Consider the following 23,853-nt stretch of genomic DNA (forward strand, 5'->3'; position numbering starts at 1 on the left):
GCTTCCTCCTAAATATGACCTAATGGGAAGAGCACCGCACTGAGAATTGAGGGATCTGCTGCTTATCCTACAACTTAGGAAGATAAACACGCCAGTCTGCATGGGCCTCTGTTTCCTCAATTCCGAAACTACGGGTCTAGGATTCCTTCCAGGAACACAAAATGCTAAAGTCCAACAAGATTTGGTAGCACTGTCGGGGAGGGCACGTGGGGCCCAGTGGAAATCCCCTCGCTGGACGCGCGAAGCCCAGGACTCCTGAGACCCCAACCTCCTGCTTCGCTTTGAGCATCCGTGGGAGGTCTGCGCGTCCCCGCTGGGCTCAGCGTGCGCGTCCCCGCTGGGCTCAGCGTGCGCGTCCCCGCTGGGCTCAGCGTGCGCGTCCCCGCTGGGCTCAGCGTGCGCGTCCCCGCTGGGCTCAGCGTGCGCGTCCCCGCCGGGCTCGCAGCCGCCGCCGTGGCCGGTGGGCGGGGCGGGGCGGGGCCGAGCGGGGCGGGGCGGGGCGGGGCGGGGCGGGGCGCGCGAGGAGGGCGGCCGCCGGGGGAGGAGGCAGAAGAGCTGGACAAGAGGAGAAAAGGCGGCGGCCCGGCGGAGCTGAGAGGCCAGGAGGAGGCGGACCGCACGGGGGTGTGGGGCGCGGAGCGGCCGGGATCGCGCGGTGCAGCCGAGCACGGCGGCCTTGGCAGCCAGGGCCTGCGCCGCGGTTCGGCCGCGCGGGGCGGTGAGTGTCGGGAGGCCGGCGGGCGAGGCTGGCGCGGCGCGGGCTGCGGCCAGGACGGAGGCGGCGGCCGGGCCGTGTGAGGCCGGCAGCCCGGGCGGCCGCGGCCCGGGGCTGGGCGGAGTAAATAAACAGCGCCCGCGCCGGCCCTGCGGGTCCCGGGCCGGCTGTCCTGGCGCGCCGAGAGGGCGTCGGCGGCGTGGACGTCCGCGCCGGCCGTCCTGCCGGGCCCGCCGTGGAGGCGGCCAGCAAATGGCGACCCAGAGCCGGGGACCGACCCCCGTGTCACCTGGCCTGGTTGTCTGTCTGTATGCAGGGGAGGGAGGGGTGAAGCGGGAGGTAAACTTGGGAAGCCCTAAGAACCTTGAAAACGCGGCTTCTGTTTCCTTTTGCCTGTTAAAAACTTGGGTTGTTTGGGGACAGACGGGTTAAAGTAAAATTGGGCGGCATCATCTGCTGTCTCTACGGGATGAGTGAAGTTGGTAACTTTTCCATTCATGGTAGTGAGCGGATCTTCGTCTTAGCCGCAGTCCTTATTAAAGAGAAACTTCCTGATTTTCTAGATCTGAGGGGTATGACTATTTCCAAGTTATTTGTGTCCTGTCCCGTGGAACGCTGCTTGGAAGGGGGCCATGGAGTGCACGTTGAATTCAGAGTAATCTCCTTCGAGTATGTTTTTAACGTGTGTCTTTGGGAGAATAGAGAGAGACTGGCAGAGCAGTATGTTGTTTACCATGGTTTTTGTGCTCCATTCCCCTCTCTTGTTTTTCTTTCTGAGCCTTGTCGTAAGTCCCAGATAAAAGATGGTTGGGAAGGAATTGACCTTTTATTCCATAATTACTTTGTTGACTCTGATCCAAGATGAAGCTATTTATGGGCATTCTGATATCAGTGTAGATTAACTTAAAACTCTTTAAATACAAACTTCTCAAATGTTTTTGAACCTTTAAAATTTTCCTTTTTTCTTTCTTTCTTTCTGCTGCATTTCAGTACTGTGTTGTATCCTTTAGAGACACAAGTAACAGGAACAGATTTTGCATTTGCTCATCTTTATTAAGGTTTTAGAAAACACTCCAGTTTTCGACGCAGCAAGGGGAAAGGGATAGCATAAAATGTATGTTTAGGATTTTTCTAAGGGTTCAATTTTAATATGCAGTTTTGGCTGAATCACTGTTCTTTATGCTTAGTCACTGTTTCTTACTCCAGAAACTTAATTAGGGATAACATGGTGTTTTGGTAACTTTTAAGTTGCCAATTCGTTCTTATCTAGTACTTTAATGCAGTGACATAAGCTTTTTTTTGTGATTCTGGAAGTGTAGGTGGGTGGAGTTTTGTGAGTGTTATCAGAGAACTGGAGTTTCCGACATAGGCAAACTTTTATGCCTTCCAAGTGTGCTGGGTATTTAATTTCAACCCAATATTTCTCCATCTCTAGCATTGAAGACTTTTAAAGAATACAAAGTGTCCTAATAAAATACCCATTAAAGGGCAGTAATACTTTGAGATAATGTATATAGTTAGAGAGGTACTTTGAGGTCACCACATAGGTGTTGGTTAATGTGTGTTTACTATTTGATGTACTACATTACTGAAATGTGACTTTTAATGGGATAAGCTCTATGCTATTTTGTATTATTTTGGATACATCTTTTAACTGATTTCCTATGATTGTTTCATTAAAAGGACATCGTATTTGTAGAATTCTTTGACAAAGTCTGCAATCAAAAGGCTATATAAAATATCTAATATCAAATTCAGTTTGATGAAATACGTGGGATTGGCATTGGGCTAATAGCTTTTGCAATGTAGGTAGCTAGATAGTTAAATACAGATAAGCATACCTCAAAACCCAGTCTGAAAATCCTTTACAGAAGGGGTATGTCTGTTTGTTTGTTTATTTATTTTTTGAGTGGATAATGTTAACATAGGTTATTTCCTCATACAATTGCTTTTTATAAGCTTTATAAGTGTAAATGACCTGATATAAAAAATAATTTTACATAAAGCTTTGTGTATGTAAACGTGGCTGTCCTGCTAAGTGAAGTACATCCCTTTTCTAAGGAATACATTGTATCCTTCTGGACACACACATAATTATAACCAACCTTTGTAGAGTTCTAGGTTGTTTTCACAGTAGAATAATTGCCTTACGGTCACAAAGCTAAGATTCCTTGGAAGCCCATTCCCTGATGCCATGCTGCCCATTTTAATAAGCTGAGTACCGCCATTTGGGTGGATTATTTTTATCTGAGGATCAGCACAAACAGGTTCTGGTCCGAGAATTAAATATTAATATTATTTTAATTTCTGAGGTAAATCTGTAATAATTTCATTTGCTTATTTAGTGGAGAACATTGCAAGTAGTTAGAACTTTCACTTTGGAATAAGTTACTCATGACCTTATTTAGACATAGAAGATATATGTTTTATTATATCATAACTGGAAGGGTGAAAAATATGACATTTTCCATTTAATTAGGTCATCATTCTATAAAAAGTCAGAACTAAAGTGTAATAAAAAGAATGTATACAGTGTAACCCATTTAGCCATTTTGGACTCATCAGGAGGGCATGTGTTTGAGTTGGGAGTTTAATGATAGAGGATTTTCAATCTTGCCGAGTCACCACCCTCCCTCCCCCCCCCTTAAACCAGTTAAGATGCCCAACTGAGAGTATAGATTTATTATGGTCTTTAAAACTGATTGCACTTGATCACAAATCAGCCAGGAGGTGTTTGTATTTAATATTAATTGTACAATTAATTGTATTACTCTGTCTAGTACCTCCGACTGTACAAGAAGGATGAGACTTGCTTAGAGGAGCTTATAACTGATTGCTAAATGTAAAATTTCAGTCATGGACTTACTTGTGTTAACTCATTGAACAAGTCTGTCTATAGTTCCATTTCATCCTCACACTGAAGCAACATTTTATTGTTTGAGTGGAATTCTGCTTCACCTAGTACCATATTAACTGCAATATTAAGCAGTCGGCGGATACCACTTCCTTTTTTGAGCTGCTTTTCTTAGCCCAGTACCTACTTAGGCACGTGCACATGTGTGTACACCTACCTCTACCTCTGCTTTTCTTTTTGAAGCTGATGCCTTCTGTATTCAAGTAACCAGTAACCAGAGCGCAGAGTTGATTAGGGAGTTAAAATAGTGGAACAATATACTGGTAAATGTTTACTTCTGTGCCTTCTATGACCATTTTTTAAGATTTTAAAATAACGGAAGGTGGAAATTAACTTTCTTTGACTTCCTTTTCCCTTTGACTTGCTTTTTTCATAGACGATTTATCTTACTCTATATGTAATGCTTGGGACATATGACTTAGGTACTCAGTAAATGTTGGAGCACTATTGACTTTTTGTAACTGGTACAATAAGGTATAATTTTGACTCAATCTGATTGTATAGTACTAGGTCTGTAAGGTTGTATTTTTTCATGAAGTATGTAGTTTTCTATGAAATCAAAAATCTCATTTTGTTTTGGAATCCATTTGGCTGTTTCTTACAGTATAATCTTTTCATTTATTCATGTTTCTAAAATAAGTGAAGCTCCAATTAGGCACAATCTGGAATGTAGGAAACACAAGAATGGATGAGACAAGAGATGGTCCTGCCTCCTTCAAGGAGCTTATAGTTTTCCTGTTTTCCTGTCGGGGCAGATATTAAAGGATAATGATTTACTTAGAGTTGTGACTAGTTTTACAAGGAAAAATGCAATGTGTATTGAGCACACAGCATGATATGGGATCCGGACCTTGCCTTTGGTATGTGGAAAGTAACATTTAAGGTGGGACTTAAAGATTTGAGGCAGCAGTTGCGGGGAGGGGGTGCCGCGCATGTCTGCGTGTGTCCTGCTCACAGAGGTGCACACGGCAGCAAGCTGTGCTGAGTGCTCTGGGTGACCTGACTTAGCATATTTTAAAATCACGCTAACTTGCAATGCTTTGTTTATCTCCTTAATTATTTTAATGAATCTGGAAAAATAAAGAAATGGTTTTTTGAGGGCAGTTATTTTTATGTATAGAAATAGCTTTAAATGACAAGGCCTCCTTTCACTGTATGGGAAAATGCCATGTCTTAGAACTATTTTTATGGATTGCTTGTCAGTCACAGAGTCTGAGTTGGCCAAGAATTTCTATTGGAGAAAATTGAAACTATTGTAAAGTATTTAATCATTTACAGATATTTTCTAGTCTAATGAGACTTTTTCCAGTCATTCAACTTTAAGTGTAAATTATAGAGATGTTATTTGGAATGCTAAGATCCTTTTTCCAGAGGGTTTAAGAAAACTTAATATTGAGGAGTCTTAAATTAAGCTTATCTCGAACTTGAAACCTCCGTTTCAACAACATGTTTTCTAATGGGCCCGCTGTGTCACTGTTCGACTGAGAAATCAGGGACAGATGTTTTAAACCCGTTTCACAGGATTTATGAGCAATTGCAGAATACCTTATGGAGGCATATTTAATCTGGTAATAATCTTGATTAGAAAAAGGATGGATCTGGAAATTTTAAATTCTGAAGCTGAGGATTCTATCCCCAGAATACTCTTTGGTTATTATCTAGTGCTTTTTCTTAACTTACTTCGTAATATGTTTACTGGTAAAATGGAATTAAACTTGATTCCTACTTTGCTGTTTTGAGAATTGCTAAATTTATATTCTTGGTCTCTAAGTTTGTACTATTATAAATGCAAGTTATTTTTAAAATAGTTTTAAACACTGATATTCAAAGCAAAGTTATGTGCTATTGTAATTACAAAGGACCAAAAAGGCTTTCTTGACCACAGGGGTGATCAAGTGTTGGAATAAACTGCAGGCAAAGTTGTGTAACCTCCATTCCTCAAATAACATCTTAAAATTGGATCACCAGTTACTGAAGTGCTGCCTATTTTCTTAAACTTTTATGAGTAAACATATCTGTTGTTGTCCATATGCGTTGATTGGATATAGGTTGAAGTCCTAGCTCTGCCACTTACCAGGGAGATGACCTTGGGCGAGTCCCTTAAGCCTGTCTGAACCTCAGTTTCCTCTGGGTTGTTAAGAAGATTAAGGGACATTAAATGAAATGGTATATGTAAGGAGAAAATTGGTACATAATTAGTGTGCTTTTTTCCTTCCAAGTCTACTTCAATAAATAAATGCTGTAGCCTCATTGCTGTGGATGCTTTTATTTTTATTTTTTAAACATATTTCTTATTCCAAGGGGAGTAGTGTGGAACAAACTGTCTTGAAGCTAGAGAGCCCTCTGTGTCTTCCTTTCAAAGTTGTTGCTGTTTTGCATTTAACTTAGTTGTTTGTAGCCGTTGCTATTTTAAACAGTTTTGAATTAAGTGATGTTTTTGAGATGTGTTCTGCCTGGTGTGGTCATGTGATGTGCACATAACGTAAAGTGTTCTACAGGTTATGAGAGCAGTGGTCACTTCTTTGGAACTGCTTGTATTTTTAGGTTCTCTCTTAGTAACAGTCAAGCTTATAACCCTCAGCATGTGAGATGAACTCCGTCTAGTTGTTGCAAAATAAGAAAGCTACAGCTGTTTTCACAATCTAATCACTCCATGACATTTGCCTTAATTCTTACTAACATTTCTCTTTGAACATCTGCTCAATTTACAAATGTTTGTCATCTTTAGTCTGTCGTTTCTTCTATTATGACTCTTTTAGCATGTCTGTGTTTAACTTATAGGTTCTGTCTTAACCTATAAAATGTATGGGGATAAACATTCAGAAGTATTAGTAATTTTTAAACACAATTAAAAAATACGGTTTGGTTGTTAAATGCATGCCTTGTTCTCCCCACCTCCTCCCTGCCCCCCAGCATTAGTAAGTGCCATAACACCAACTCAGAACTGTTCTACTTAATCGGTAGAGCTCTATCAATATGAGGTAGACTTTTGTTATTGTTTGAGGAAAATCAACCCTGGACTGGACAAAAATAAATAGCAGTTTCAGGATTAATTAGTTTACATTAGCCACCTGAAACCCAGGTAGCATTTATGGAAAAGTATGTCAGAGAGCTAGTAATCTTTTATGCAGTGAAGTGAAGAAAATAGGCTAAGAATCGACTTCTTACCCAGAAAAGTATTACCTATTACAACGTTAATTTAATTTGGGAGATGTTGAGATGAGTTGCTTGTCCCATATGGAGGTAGAGATGTATAATAAGTAATTGGCTGTAGAGATCTGAAGTCTGGGAGAAGGATCTGGGCAAGAGGTAAGTTTTCAGCATATGGGTGGTAATTGAAGCTTTTGAGCAATTGAGAGCACCCAGGGAGAATGAATAGAATGAGCAAGAAGTGACATGATCCCTGGAGAAGAGGAATATTTTAGAAAAAGAGATTAAGGAATAACCAAAAAGGTAGGGAGAAAACCAGGGAAATGTATCATCCTGAGGAAAGACAAATAGTTCAAAAAGGAGAGGATAGTCAGCATAATGAGGTAAATGGCCAAGGAAGATGAGGTCTGGAAAAAATGCCCTTTGGTTTTAGTACCAAGGGTCTCAGAGCAGTTTTAATGACTGTTGGCTAAAAGAAAGCCAGATTACAGGGCTGAAGAGTATATGGGAGGTATGAAAGGTTTTTGTTGTTTTTTTTAAATTGTTTTTTGTTTTTCTTCTGGAAGTTTGACTAGGAAAAAAGAATAATAGTAGAAGGGAGATATTGTTTTATTATTTAGGTTTTAAAAGATGAAATAGTTTTTTAAGTTTTTACTGCTCATAGGGACAAGCCAATAAAGAAGTTGAAGATTATAGACAAAGATACATCGAATAGGATTAATAATTATAATTAAATCAGTATATTGTGCTGATGCTTTCTCTATTTTTGTATAAAATTTTTCTTGATAAAAGGAAAGACCATTAGGTATCTGTAAACCCCTTCTGTTATTTTATAGATACTGTTTCTCAGCTCAAATCCTTAGTGAATTTCTGTTACCTAAAGTCTGGCCTCCTTAGAGTAGTATATAGTACAGTCCTCATGATTTGTTTTATTTCTGTCATCCTGCCCCATCTCTCACAGCTACCTAGCATTTCACCTTGTGATCCAGCAATACTGGGAAACTTGAGGTTCCCTGAATGTGTTTTGCCACTTCTTGTTTTTCTCCATTTACATATGTTGATACTTCAGCGCTGAATACTTCCCTCCCTTTCCCATTCTCCCCTCCTATGCTTAAGATTTCCCGTCTTTGAAGACTACTGTGACTTCTTCTCTAGCCCCTACCCATAGTGAAAATTATCTTCTCTGTGTTACCATTTTACTTCTGTCAGATTGATCACATAATAATGTGACATGAGTTTTACTGTTGTCTCTCTGACCTCCTGCTCTAGCTCCTTGAGAGGAGTTACTAATCTTTATATTGCCACACCAGACACAGTGCCTGGTACATAGTAGTTAAACAATAAATAGGTGTTGCATGAGTGAATGGAAGGTGTGGCCCTCGGAAGTAAGTGACTTGTCCATAGCCACGAACTGGAGCTGGACTTACATTTTCTGGGTAAATTCCCTGTTTGTTTTAATTAAGGCTTACTCTGGTGATTTGTTGTAGAAGGTATTAAGGCATATGTAGAAGGAGTGATCAGTAGATGAAATCTTAAGTGAATTCCTATATTTGAAGGGAATAAAAAGAAAAGTTCTAATAGTTTTAGTTAAGTATATTCATGAAATTCAGATCATTCTCTCAGGAATATGATGAAGTCAGTGTACTGTGGGGTGCTTCTGAACCAGTTTAGTTGAAACTAAAATGTAAAAGCTAAAGCCTTCTTTGAAATCTAAAAGTCAAATATGCATTAATTTGTTTTTAGCATCCTTTTATATACTACACGGTATACTAGAATTTAAGCAGTATATTTTGAGACATTTGGCCTCTTAGGCATTTTGTTATATGATATGTAAAAATGAACTTTTGCATTGTTACTTGAAATGAGTACTTAAGTGGTTTCAAGATGAATTGATTATATATAAAATAAACTTGACAAATACGCTTATTTTACACATACACCTTTATGACTTGATTTTTGTTACTCAACAATTTCTAAAAATCAACCGCTTTTTGCCTAACTTGTTATCTTTTCCCATCTCAACAACTAGAGCCGGACAGGCCGTCATGGAGGAGAAGCTGCCACACTCGCACTGTGTGAATTGTGTCAGTAGACGCTGTATGACCAGACCGGAGCCTGGGATTTCCTGTGACTTGATTGGTTGTCCGTTGGTGTGTGGAGCAGTTTTCCATTCTTGTAAAGCTGATGAGCATCGACTTTTATGTCCATTTGAACGCGTGCCTTGCTTAAATAGTGACTTCGGCTGTCCATTTACAATGGCTCGAAATAAAGTTGCTGAACATCTAGAAATGTGTCCAGCAAGTGTGGTGTGCTGTACTATGGAGTGGAACCGATGGCCAGTTAGTTATGCAGATCGGAAATCATATGAAAATCTAAGCAGAGATGTTGATGAAGTGGCACAATTAGATATGGCCTTGGCCCTTCAAGACCAAAGGATGCTCTTGGAATCTCTCAAAGTAGCCACCATGATGTCAAAAGCGACTGATAAAGTATCAGAACCTAGGGAACAGATCTCCGTTAAATCAAGTGTCCCAGAAATACCACATGCTAATGGTTTGGTGTCTGTTGATGAAGAATCTTATGGTGCACTTTATCAAGCTACGGTAGAAACAACCAGAAGTTTGGCTGCTGCTTTAGATATCCTGAGTACCGCCGCAAGAGACAGTGGCATGTTGAGTACAAGTCTTCGCGCTTCCCCAGATGAAATGAATGAAGAGCAAGACACCAGAGGAAGCTTGCAGAATAGACCCTTGAAAGACCAGGACCATTTTTATGAGGATGAGATAGGAGCAGTAGGTGGAATTGACCATAATGGCACAAGTCTGAATGTCCAGTCTGAACAAAATGGTTCAAGTGATTTATTGTGTGACTCGAACACCAGTTCTTATGGCACTTCTGCTCTTTGTAATGGCTTTTCTTTGGAAAATATAGGTACACAGGCCATAGACCCAAGTCAGAAATTACATGGTGATTCAAAACAAAGGAACTTAACAAATGGAGAATGTATAGCATCAGATGGCACTTCACAACCTTCCAGTTCACTTTCAGTAGCAGCACAACTTAGGGAAGTAATACCATCTGGTGCTTTGCCTAATGGCACGGTTCAGCATATCCTCATGTCAGATGATGAGGATGAAGGAGCATTGTGTTGGAGAAAAGTAGACTTAGGGGACTTGAGGAATGTGGATGTCTTATCTTTCAGTCATCCTCCTTCATTCAAATTTCTTTCTAACTCATGTTGGTCTAAACCAAAAGAAGATAAAGCAGTAGATACATCAGATTTGGAAGTTGCAGAAGATCCAATGGGCCTCCAAGGAATAGATCTAATCACAGCAGCATTGCTATTTTGTCTAGGAGATTCTCCAGGTGGGAGGGGTATATCTGATAGTCGCATGGTTGATGTTTATCACATTGACTTTGGGACTCAGACTTTTTCACTTCCATCTGCAATATTAGCTACCAATACAATGGTTGGGGAAATAGCTTCAGCTTCAGCTTGTGATCATGCCAACCCACAGCTTTCAAATCCAAGTCCTTTTCAGACACTTGGGCTGGATTTAGTATTGGAATGTGTTGCTAGGTACCAACCCAAGCAGCGTTCAATGTTTACATTTGTTTGTGGGCAGTTATTTAGAAGAAAAGAATTTTCTTCACATTTTAAGAATGTGCATGGTGACATTCATGCTGGACTCAATGGCTGGATGGAACAGAGGTGTCCTTTAGCATATTATGGTTGTACCTATTCTCAGCGTAGATTTTGTCCGTCAACACAAGGAGCAAAGATTATACATGACCGCCATTTGAGGTCCTTTGGAGTTCAGCCATGTGTCTCTACAGTATTAGTAGAGCCTGCTAGAAACTGTGTGTTGGGATTGCATAGTGACCATCTAAGTAGTCTTCCTTTTGAGGTCCTGCAACATATTGCAGGCTTTCTTGATGGCTTCAGTTTATGCCAGCTCTCATGTGTATCCCGGTTAATGAGGGATGTGTGTGGCAGCCTGCTTCAGTCTCGTGGAATGGTCATACTGCAGTGGGGAAAAAGGAAGTATCCAGAAGGAAATTCGTCATGGCAAATAAAAGAAAAGGTTAGTTTAATCTTAACTGTATCATCTCCTTATTTGACATACAGTAGACAATGTTGCAGAATTAATAAAATTAAGATCTTGTTGAAAAATTGACCATCTTAAAACTTACACTTTAATCTGACAGACTTTTTAAAAATAATAACTAATGAAAAACTAGTTTAGAATTATTTGTCATAATCACATATTTATTACAGACATCCTAATTCTAATCTAATATGGCCGAGGTCACTTGTTTTTTCAGTTGAGCCGTTCTATACTCAGTTCTTCTGTAACAGCTCCTTTTGAGCCCATGTTAACCACCTTCCAATTTGAGCTCCATCTGAAACATTTTCACCATAGGACAATGGAGGAAGCAAGGAGAAGGTTTTCTGCTGCTTACAATTGGCAGTTTCTCTCCATTCCTAGCAACTTCTTTCTTAGTTATTTCAGGTAGAACTTAAATAGGGAGAAATGAGAAAAGTTATAACTGCTACTACTAATAAGTGACCAATGGAGTATTTGGGGGCTAGAAAACATGATGGATGTGGAAATGTGTTAGGTCGAAGTGGGAGGAAAGAGTAGGGTACTTGGATTTGATATTGTTGGTGGGGGGCTCTGGGTTAGTACAGTACAAGAGAGTGTTGCATATTGGAGGCTTGAACTGGAGATTTAGGCAGATCCTGGAGCAAGTCTTGGGTCCACCATTTTTCTTTTGTGAAAATCTACTTTTTCACATTTTATTATGATTATGATTATTATATTTTTAAATAATCTCTACACCCAACATGGGGCTCGAACTCAAAACCCTGAGATCAAGAGTCACATGCTGTATTGACTGAGCCAGCCAGGCACCCCTAGTTTTGCCCACCTTCTGTTTGAGGCACTATCTAATAGAAACTAGAAAACATAAATATCTTTTATTGCAGGAGTTTTTCATATTAGAACACTTACAATATGACATTTTGCATTTTATAAAGTAGAAAAAATTTGGTAAATTTTACCTTGGTTGCACAGGGTTCAAATTTCTGGATACTTTGTTCTTACCGCCCTTAGGTTTTCTCTGACTTTTACTCATTGCTCCAGTTTTTCAGAATTCTACATCTTCTGTATTCTTCTGAGGCTTTGACCAACAAATGAACACACTATTTATTTTATGATTTTTTTTTTTCCAAATGGGAATTTTGGTGGCAGAAAGTTTCATCCTTGCTGTGCATATGTGTGTATACACATACAGAGGACTTGGTGTCTTTCTTCCATTTGGGATGGGATACTCTGAGCATTGTCTCATTTTGTCCTTGCCCACTAGTATTGACCTATGAGGTGAAGTATTCTCTGGGAATTCTGTTCCTGCAGAAAATCCTACCTACTCTTGGGAGTTTAAATCGCCATCATTTACACAGAGTACTCACACATCTGTATTCTGGCCGCTTTCTCCTGAACTCCAGAGCCTTGTATGTAAGCATCTCCACTTGATTATCTCACAGCTTCATCAAACTCAACAAGTCCAACCCATTCCATATCTTTATCCCTCTTTTTTTTTTTTTTTTTTAAGATTATTTTAGAGAGCTTGCATGCACAGTGGGGAGGGCCAGAGGGGAAGAGAGAATCTCCGCACTGAGTGCGGGGCCTGTCGTGGAGCTCAGTCGCACCACCCTGAGATCATGACCTGAGCCGAAATCAAGAGTCGGATGGGCAACTGACCGAACCACCCAGGTGCCCCTCTGTCCCTCTTAATCTCAGCAGGTGGCGGGGTGCCTCGGTGGCTCAGTTGGTTAAGCGTTTGCCTTTGGCTCAGGTCATGATCTCTGGATGCTGGGATTGAGCCCTGCGTCGGGTACATCAGGCTTCCTGCTCAGCGGGGAGTCTGCTTCTCTCTCTCTCTCTCTCTCTCTCTTCCCCCCTGCCCCTCCCCCCTGCTTATTCTCTCTCTCTCTCAAATAAGTAAACAAAATCTTAAAAAGAGCTAGGAAAAAGCTTAATTAAAAAAAATCTCGCAAGTGGCATTATCATCTATCAAATTGCCTAAACTAGGAATTTGGGAGATAAGGTTGACTTCTTTTTTTCTCCTTTATTTCCATATCTAGGTAATCATAAAGTCCTCTTGAGTCTCCCTTCTTCATACCTCTCAGGTTTACTTTACTGTTTCCACCACCATTTACCTAGCTCTGTCCCCTTCAGCTCTCTCTCGGTTACCTAAGAGCATAACTGGGTTTCTGTTCCTAATTGGGTCCCTCTCCAACATACTCTCTACGTAAGGACTAGAGTGATAAATATTTTCTTAAATACAGTTCTTACACTGTAGTGTTTAAAAACTTTAATGCTTGTTCATTGCTCTGGGACACAGAAAGACTCCTTAAAGAACCATTTAAGACTTTTTATAATCTTGTCCTTACTTACCTCCTCAGTTTCCTCTTGTCATTTTATATTCCAGCTATGTTGATTTACTTACAGTTTCCTGATGTTTTCTTTCTTGACTTCTTGCCTTAAGGCCTTCAAATGTGCTGTCCCTAATACAGTACCTACATCTGAGCATTTGCAATATGCTAGACAGTGTGCTAATAAGCATTTTACTTCTGTTTACCTATTTAATCTACTATCTCTATTTTATGGATGAAGAAACTGAAGTTTAGAGAGGTGAAGTAACTTGTCCAACTAATTGATGGATTCACACCTAGGGAACCTGTCTCTGGAGCATGTGATCTTCATCTTTTCGCTATATATCCTGCTCACTCTACAGATCTTCTTCAGGAGAGCCTCTGGAACCCCTCCCTGAAACTTTGAGGGAGGTGTACTGCTCTGTGTTCGTGTGGTGCCCCATAATAGTCCCCTACTCTGTATACCCCTACTCTAGAGCACTCTCATGCTCTATTGTAATTCACTGATGAATTGCCAGTTTCATTAGACTGTCAGTTCCTTGAAAAGTGAGACTCTCTGGGAACCAAAACATCCACCGCCTAGAACAGCACTGCCATATCGTGGGCACTAAGTAAGGACTTGAGGAAGACTTCTGAATGAAAAATTGGCCCATTGCTAAGAAGCCTTGTGCAGGAGATGGGAATCATCCATTTTTTTCTGAGTTTGTTTCACCAGACTCTTGTGGAAATGGGGAGGCTGTCTGCCACCATTGAGTCTTTCATGAATTTGTTTTGCTGAGGCTTAACAAAATTCCTAATTCTTCTGTAGTTTTGTAGGTATAGGTAATTGTAAGGGAGGCTAGTGATATCTGTAGTGTCTGTTGGTAGCTACTCTCTAGACCTTCAGGGACTCCTGGGAAAGAACTCCCCAGGAGGCGTAATTGATACAACCCTAAGGAATATAGGGAGTAAGTACCCTTTGTGCTGAGCAGTGGTGATTTCTCTTGCCAGCTGAAAAGTAAAAGTGTTCTCAGGGAATTTGAAGGCATTTAGCCACCTTGGAAGGCATCGCCCTCCTTTCCTGAGAAGCTCTAATGAGTGCTGAGGGCTCTCCTCCAATCCACAGCCACTTTCTAGAGTATCTGCTGTTTACTGTGCATTCAGAGTGCTCTACCATTTTCCTGTTGATGAGCTTAGCTAGGATGCCTAGGCCTGATCTAGCCCATTCTTGCTTGTTACCTGGGTCTGTCCTCCATTCGTGCTTATTTCCTCTGTTCAGGTAGCTTTATATTTAGAATTGTGAAGGTGAGAAGGGGCCACAACTGTCCTTGCTGAGCTAATAAGATGACATTGTTTCAGGGCTTGGAGCTGCTGAGTGGGTAAAAGGGGAAGTAGCTCATATTTTTACCAACAGACGCATGAATAGGGATAGCAGGTGAATTTTTGCCTAGAAATGCATTTTACAATGATTTGGAATAAAATAAGATTCATTTAACAAAAGTGTTTTATGTAAATTTTCAGAAACATTTTGAATAAATTAAGTACCTGTATTCATGAATATTACAGAGTTACCTTTGGTACTTACAAATAGTGGAATCATAAGGTACCTTGGCAAAATATTAGTGTATTTTTTTTAAAGATTTTATTTATTTATTTATGGGGGGGGAGCGTGAATAGGGGGAGGAGCAAAAGGAGAGGGAGAAGCAGAAACGACTGTGCTGGGCAGGAAGCCCAATGCAGGGCTCGGTCCCAGGACCCTGGGATCATGACCTGAGCCGAAGGCAGTTGTTTAACCGACTGAACCACTCAGGCACCACATATTAGTGTATTATTTAGTATACCTCATATAGTGTAATAGGAATGGAAGAAAAACTTGGGGAAAAAAATAACACATGTACCATCACTATCTCCAGACTCTGAATAGCTCTATATGGCCAATTGGATAAGATGAAAGAAGAGTGTGCAATATATTATTTTAGAAAGTACCTCTGAATTTACGAGGTTATGATTTTTAAAAAATTGCTTAGGGGCGCCTGGGTGGCTCAGTAGGTTAAGCGTCTGACTTTGGCTCTGCGTGCTCAGCTGGGAAGTCTGCTTGAGATTCTCTCTCTCCCTTTCCCCCTCCCTTCACTCGCGCATACTCTCTCTCTCAAATAAAATCTTCTAAAAAATTGCTTAATAAGCCAAGTTGGATGTAGTTTTTAATGTTGAATTTTGCTTTTTATTTCTTTTTGGTTACTGCATTTATTGAAGTTAAAATGTCATAGAAGTGATTTTTCCTACAAGTATTTAATAAACAGATCTGCCTCCAAATGGATTTATTCCTTTTCAGTTTTGTAGCTAACTGCTTGGAACTTTATATTGGATATTTCTCTAACAGTAGAAATGTTTGCAGTTGGAGTAAGAAGTGTATTTTGATTCTTATAAATTGACTTGTTTAAATCTGAAATAGAATTTTCTTTTAGGTATGGCGATTCAGTACTGCATTTTGTTCTGTTAATGAATGGAAATTTGCTGACATCCTAAGCATGGCTGACCACTTGAAGAAATGCAGTTACAATATTGTAGAGAAACGGGAGGAAGCAATCCCGTTACCATGTATGTGCGTGACACGAGAACTCACTAAAGAGGGACGTTCACTTCGCTCAGTTTTAAAACCTGTACTTTAAAAACTGTAACTCCATTTGTGCATACATGCAGACACCTAGTATAATTTCTTTGTAATATGTGATACTTTATTAATGTATTAAAGATTACAACTAGGTAAATTTATTGCCACTATGTATATAATGTTTTGAAGTGACATATATTTTTATAAAATACTGTTTAGTTGGAAAAAAGTTGCCTTAATGTTTGAAATGTGTGAAATTTTGGAACTTGCTGGACAGGGTGATTTAATTTTTAGCTGCATAATTTTCAGAATTAGTATTTTTAATGGTGTGCATATTTTTTGGTTTTTAAATTTTTTGTTTCTTAGTTTAACAAGATCCTGACCAAACAGTTTGTCCCTCATGTTTTCTGTGGGTTATAGCCCGTGCATTCAGAAAGCAAAACTTTGATTCAAATTTTTGCAGCATAGGTTTTTCAGATAAAGACATTCAATTGCTTAAGGACTGCCATAAGATCATTATAAGATTTTTATTTTCTAGTGCTCCCCTTATACGATCGTGGATACATAGATGATCTTTACTATATATTTACATAATATTTAAAATCATGACTAGTGTTTGGTAATGCATTTATCATGTTTTAAAAATACCCACAAAAGTGTTTTCACCTTATGTATTTGCAACTCTCATACAGAGAGTGACCATATGCAACTTCCTTTTTTCTTAGACACCACATCCAAAGACTCACGGCAGCGTGTTTTATGACAGGTTAAAATGAAAACCAACAAAAAGCCTGTGAATTTATTTTAATTTGATACTGTTCATGGTATGATATATTTGCTAGGCTTTTGATATTTGGAAAGAAGAAAATATACCTCATTTAAAGTTCAGATTGGGCATATTGTGTGAATAAATTTCAAATATTCGGAATGCAAAGGGCTTAACTTTCTTTCCTAAGCCTTTAGAATTTTTGCCTTTGTATGTTTATAAAAATCACAACTATATTGTTTTAAGATATTTAACAATGTGAAATTTGGTATCTTTGTAAGATGACAATCACGAAATGGAGAAACCTGTCTTGGTTGACAATCTCCTTAAAACATTTCCAGGTTTATTTCCCATAGACTTCTCTACCAAAATAGTAAGAATTGTATCTTTGTGTAAAGATCAAGGTATAAGAGAAAAATATGCAAAGTCCTATTCTTGAAGTATTTAGTTGTAGTTTTCAAATTGATTTACACTATTATTAACCTGATCTGGTCAATTAAAAAAATGAATATATCAGTATTTAGAAATAAGTTGCAAAGTTGGGGAATACTTAAATAATTTGTTTTAAGTAACTTCTGGTATTTGGTAGTCTGAAGTGGTGACAAGTTATTTTGCTATAAAATATCAAACTTCTATTGTGTCTTCTCTTCCTACATTGGTCCCTGAGAGTGCTCTGTTGTTTCTAGGCTAACAATGCTATGGCAGTCGGACTGGGCAGAGATGTTCCTTGGGCATTAGAAAAGAACTCTGAACTGCTTCCGGCTTCTTTTGGTTGGATCAGGCCCTTATTACAGTTGAAAATACAGCATTAAAGACTAATCAATTGTTTTGCCTCACCTGTCATTTCAGTTAGTAGAATAATTATTTCTCAGTGCTTAAACTTTCAACTGTGAGGTTGAATTATATAAATAGTCTATTTCTGAAAAAGTCAGAAATAAGATTGAATACTGTAAAATATAACTGCCTTTTAAAGTTTTGCTGAAGAATGTGTCTGGTTAGGATAGCACAAACATTAACTTTTTGTTTTATGGTTGTGCTTGTTTGGTTTTTAAGTTTAGACTTCTTGTTTTTACACTGGATCATGAGATATTTAACAGTTTTCCACCTTATATTTCTTTTACACATCTTTGGCTGTTTTTTGTTTGTTATGCCACCATACGATTTTGTTAAAATGTTTTCTTTGTGCAACATTTGTTCAAATTCTAATAAAATTAATATTTTCCCTTTATGTGGCTCAGTAACTTAAAAGGAAAAACTTTCATTTAAATAAAATTTTAATACTTGACAAATTCCAAACACAGTGTTTCTAAGTGTAGATTTTCTGCATGTTGTAGTTGTTTGTTGATTATCATTGCTCACCCATGTTTTACTGGTGAGCGTTCATTTTTTTTTTTTTTTTTTAATATGGAAAACTCATTAGCTAACTTCTGTGCCCCTTCAGTGTCTTCCTGAAAGTAGTCCCATCTAGGGGTATTGTAAGGCTGAAGAGTTCCTGGCAATATTGTTTTAGTAAAACTTGTAATGGGAACAATCTGTCTAGCCTTTTAAACGTGAAAAGGTTTGTATGTCAGTGAATTGTCATTTGAGAAGTCTTTGTTGATTTCTTAGTTTTTTTTTTTTTTTTTTTAAGGTTTTGTTTATTCATTTGGGAGAAAGAGAGCATAGAGTGAGAGGGAGAAGCAAGACTCCCAGCCGAGCAGAGAGCCTGATGCAGTGCTTGATCCCAAGACCCTGGCTCAACCAACTGAGCCGCCCAGGTGCCCCATGATTTCTTAGTTTTTTCTAACCAGCAAGATAAAGGGCAAATATCAGGTTGGAAGAAAATATCTGTATTCACTTTTATCTGCTGCCACCTTTGCCAGAACTGCATGTCTTTTTCTCATTCTCTCTTGAGAGTGTACTCTTGCCCGCTCGCTCGCTCCCTCTCTTTTCATTAATAACTACAGTGTCACCTTTTATATAATCATCTCCCTCTCTCTTTCTCCCTCCCTCTCTCTCTCTCTGCAGTTGCCTTTTGAGACTCACAGATCACTTACAGTAGAGGTTCCCAAAATGTGGTCCCTGAGCCGGTAACATCAGCATCACCCGGAAATTTGTTAGAAATGCAGATTCTTGGGTCTCTCTGTAGACTTAACGAGGAGCGCTGGGGTGGAAACCCAGCAGTCTGCTTGAACAAAGGCCTTCAGGGGATTCCGAGGCACAGTGAAGTATGAGAACTTAGAGAAGAGCCTGTCTGAATGATGTGGTACTGGAGTGGGTATGTGTGTGTATATACACACATGTATAATCCAGAATTAAGAGTAATGGTGATTTGTTGTTAATGGTTAAGTTAATTGATGTATGTTGTCTCAGTCTTATAGCTATATGACAAAATACATTGGGTACCATGGTGGTTGGGCATTTTTTTAAAAACTAGTATTCACTAGTATTTAAAATTTACTGTTATTACTGGTATTTCACTTGTATTTCTTCTGTTCAAAGTAAATTGCAGTGCAACTTATAGTTCATTAGCATTAACCTTTAGACTAACCATCATTCATTCTCTTGTTCAGTGGTTGTGGAATCATATGAACATACTAGATTTCTAGGATAAAAAGAGTAGAAGTAGGGGCGCCTGGGTGGCTCAGTCGTTAAGCGTCTGCCTTCGGCTCAGGTCATGATCCCAGGGTCCTGGGATCGAGCCCTGCATCGGGCTCCCTGCTCAGCGGGAAGCCTGCTTCTCCCTCTCCCATTCCCCCTGCTTGTATTCCCTCTCTCGCTGTGTCTCTCTCTGTCAAATAAATAAATAAAATCTTAAAAAAAAAAAAGTAGAAGTAGACAAATACTGGGTTAAATCCTACAAAAATATTTGTAGGAATCCTTTCAACCCTATCATTAGGAGATATTAAAGGTTGAGTTTCTGGTTTATCAGAAGTATAGAATCTTTTTTGGTCTTTGACCCTGTGCTACATATCCCATCAGTGTAGTTGTTATTATTAACTATCCCCTGACAATGGATATTGGGATCTTAGCAACTTTGAAGATAATGAGGTTTTCAACAAAAACTTCCATATCCCTTGAAAATATGGTAGCTTATATTACTATATTGATAACATATTGTTTACCTCTAGCAATCTAAATGTAGTTTTTGGCATTTAGAAGCAAAATATATTTCATATGTTGCATCCCAACCTAAAAAGACATAGGATTTATTAATTTTAAAAATTTTCTAAGGAATAGTTATGCACACATTAAAAAAATGTGTTTAATGCATGACACACCGTATTAGAAGGTGATGTGATTGGGACCTCTAGAGGTGGATGTTCAGAATTGCAGTAGAAGAAAGCAATTGACCCTCATTGTCTCAGTAGACTGGGCAAAGTCTTTTATGGAAAGAATTTCACTAATAGGTGTTCGGTTGTCTACTGCTCTCAGTAGTTTTACTTAACATGCTCATGAGGCCTAAAATGTAAGAGAATATTAGTTATCCCTTTAAAGAAAATTAACTCAACAATGACTCATCCATTGTATTTAATGTAATTCAGTGATGGGTTTAGTTAGGATTTGATCTAAATCTGAATTCCAAATAAAAAAGTTTTGAGGTGTGTAAGTAAAGACCAACTTTAGTAAACTTCTTTCTAAATAAAAAGAGGAAGGATGGTTTCTTTCTAATGTTACCTTTATGTAATTATTTTCTTTGATTTAAAAGATCAAAGTAAGTTCAAAAGATAAATCCTTTCAAGTTTCTATTTTAATGATGAAAAAACAGAGGTACTCAACATTGAGGTACTGATGACTGGGGGTATTTCAGAGAAATGTATCCTGACATGGTTCACTTTTCTACTTTACTAATGCAGAAAGAGAAGGGACAGGGCGCCTGGGTGGCTCAGTTGGTTAAGCGACTGCCTTCGGCTCAGGTCATGATCCTGGAGTCCCTGGATCGAGTCCCGCATCAGGCTCCCGCTTGGCAGGGAGTCTGCTTCGCCCTCTGACCCTGCGCCTCTCATGTGCTCTCTCTCTCATTCTCTCTCTCTCAAATAAATAAATAAAATCTTTAATTAAAAAAAAAGGAAGGGACAGTTAGATATAAGGAAATTACTTTGGAAAATATTGTTGCCTACAATACTCGATTCCTAATATGTGTTTTGGAAAGAAATATTGGGTAATACCAAGAGGGAAAAAAGTAGAAATAAATGAAGTATGGGTGTTGGTCTGAAAGTCCTTTGCAAAAACTAGGTCTTTTGCTGAGTTTTTACAAGTATTCTTTTGTATCTGTGATTGATAAAGTTCTATAAATTTATTGTTTATACATATATTTATTTGCATGTATAATCTCCATAAATTGGCCAAGTAGATTTTAATACATCTTGAGATATATTAATGGAGATACATCTTGAGGTGCTTTTTTTTTTTTTTTTACCTTAGAACATTACAAAACTGACATTTTGTATTCAGAATGCTTGACATTGAAATGTGTTATTTGGGGAGTGACTTTTCATCAATTTAATAACTATGAAGAAATGGGTTATCAAGATGCTTCATGAATGTACTCTATAGAAATACAGTAAAAAGTCATTGATATGAATCTCCTGTTTTATTTTTTTTTTCTTTTTGACATGCTGGTCTGAGTATTGTTTACTATGAAGAAAAACATTTCTGAAGCAAACTGACAACATAAGTATGTTTCTTTTCACTAACATCAAAGTTTTTAAGCATCCCCCAAATCATTTTATTAATCTATTTGCATGCAAGTATTGTGATAGGAAATGGTTCTTCAATACATAGCTAGTTCTAGCAGTGGTAAATATTGTGTGTTTGAAAGTAATAAAACTGCATTTCTGTTGAATTCTTAAGACTGACCAACTCATCAAGTCAAATTATCCTTTCCCAGGACAGGCAAATTCATCAGGTTTAATTTTTATGTTTTTCTAATATAAATTGCTAGAATTATTTTTTTTCTCAGACAAGATCCTTAAACAGAGGTCGATGTATGTGTTGGCTCATTCTTTGGCAAAAGAACTGACTGGAGTTAGCTTTCCATACCCCTTTCAGTCAAAGAGTAACATTACTTGTTACATTATCATTCATTGATCTAATATAAAAGCAGTAGCAATAATGTGTTATTGCTCAAAAGATTGAAGTTGGCGATAGGAGATCCTGCCCTTTGCTGTCCTGGAATTTTCTTTTCATTGAAATCCTCTTTTCCATGTTAATTGTCATTACTGCTTTGTTAGGCTATGACTTCAGTTTTCTGACTTGGTGATCAAAACAACCTAGGTGAAGTACATAGAGTTTTTAAAAACTTGTTCTAATCAGCATATGTTGAGTAGTTTTGGTCAGTAAGTTTAGATTTGATTAAATAACATATTCAGCTTCTTTTAAAGTTTCAGCTCACAAATTTGTAGCATTAAAAAACTGAAGTATCAGCATTCAGGTTTAACTACATTATTTGATTAAAAGAAATCAAACCATTGAAATGGAAATGATTATACGTATAACATCTGTTCCAGAGTAGAATTGCCCAGTGAATAATTATGTCAAGTGGGTGTCTTTTGTATCAATTGGTAACTTTAAAAACTATGACTTATATTAGAGATTTGAAGTAGAGAATGGTATTGATTCCCTGCAACATCCCAATAGCTTTGTGATAAAAACGCTGACATAAGAAATAAATTGTTTTGAATGGTTAATAATTCAGTGGAAATGAATTCTTAAGATTTTTGTGCTGCATATAAAATGTTAAAGTTGTATCGTTCATTTTGATCAGTGTTTAAGCACCAATCAGTCATAAAAACTTGAATGCATTCTGAAAGGTAATTGCACTGACTCATTCACTTACCTCAGATGTCATTTAGATTCCAATATAGCTTTTTTCCATGATTTACATTAATAGTTGGTTTTTCCTTAAATGCTAAGGGATATGGTATTTCTTGAAAAATATGCTAAGTGAAAGAAGCTAGATACAAAAGCCCACAAATTGTGATTCCATTTGTGTGAAATATCCAGAATAGGTAAATCCGTTGAGACAGGAATCAGATTAATGGTTGCTAGGGGCTGGCAGGGAGGGGTGGGGATAGTGGGAAGTGACTGCTTAATGAGTATTGGTTTTGTTTTAGTGATGAAAATATTCTAGAACAAGATAGTGTTGATTATACAACATTGTGAATGTACTAAATGTCACTGAATTGTACACTTTAAAATGGTAAGTTTTATGTTCTATGTATTTAACCACAGTTATAAAGTGGGAGTAATTTGCAGTTATTACCAAAGCCAAAAAGTACCTTTTTCTCAAGGTTTGTGAAATGCTCAAGTTACGGTTTAGAATTAATTTACAGCATTAGTAATGTGACAGATTTATTCAGGTTAGGGTCCTAATGAAATTCATGAATCCCATCACAGAAGTACTGCTAACAGCAGCAGAAATAAAGTTGTAATTCATCACTATTTCTTTATTTTAATACAATTTGGACAGTGAGCAATTGGCTTCCTTGTCAATGTTCATATTTCATCTTTTACCTTTTCTCATGATTCCTTGGGGGAACATCTTAATCACATTTTTTAAAGGTCTGTTTTTAAAATCATGCTTTGAAAAAACAATTTGTATAATTTTCAGGATCATTTTTTATAGTTTTATACTTCGTGTTCCTTTTAAAGAACAAATACAGTGATGTATTACGTAAGACCAAATTAATAAATTGAACCATTATATACATTTTGTATTCTTTTGTATTATCTTATGGGAAAAACATTTGAATCTTGGGATTGGTAGGTACTTTAATGATCATTTAGTGCCTCATTTCTATTTGGAGAAATCAAAGCTGAGTTTGTCACTGTGTGTAGTTCATTCAGCAAGCATTTATTGAGCACTCATCTCAGGCAAGTGGAGGCTTGATTCTGGAAGGTTGTGACATGCCTAAGGCTACACAGGGAATTGCTACTTCCTTTCTCCTCATCTTTCTCCACCTGCCCTTCCTACTCCTAAAATCTAGTAACTATGCCAGATACATGGACAAATGGAGAAGTTCCAGAGAAGGAAATGGCTTTAGGCAGAGATTCACTTTAAATGGTTCTTCGCATAAATCTTCCCCAAACACTTTAAAGAGATGTTCTTTAGTGAGGTCAAATACACATGATCATGAATAATCTATTACTTACAGAACACAGTTATTAACAAATTTGCTTTCATGACTTTGGGAAGAAGTATTTTCGTATTACTTTAAACCAGTTATTTTCCACTGTTTTCTAAGGAGTGACTTTAGAAAACTATTGATTGCATTCTTTGTTTAAAAAAGTTAAATTG

At 38.2% G+C, this 23,853-nt stretch overlaps 1 protein-coding gene across 1 annotated transcript; it reads left to right on the top strand.

Annotated features, from left to right (window-relative positions):
• Nucleotides 1-575: 575 nt before the first annotated feature.
• FBXO30 (F-box protein 30) lies at nucleotides 576-17,753 on the top strand. Its single transcript, XM_032407720.1, has 3 exons — nucleotides 576-718; nucleotides 8,809-10,864; nucleotides 15,663-17,753. Exons 2-3 carry the CDS (start codon nucleotides 8,825-8,827, stop codon nucleotides 15,864-15,866), a joined length of 2,244 nt encoding a protein of 747 aa, XP_032263611.1. The 5' UTR covers nucleotides 576-718; nucleotides 8,809-8,824; the 3' UTR covers nucleotides 15,867-17,753.
• Nucleotides 17,754-23,853: the final 6,100 nt, after the last annotated feature.

This window comes from Phoca vitulina, unplaced genomic scaffold (assembly GCF_004348235.1).
Source record: "Phoca vitulina isolate PV1807 unplaced genomic scaffold, GSC_HSeal_1.0 scaffold9, whole genome shotgun sequence".
Taxonomy (NCBI): Eukaryota; Metazoa; Chordata; class Mammalia; order Carnivora; family Phocidae; genus Phoca; species Phoca vitulina.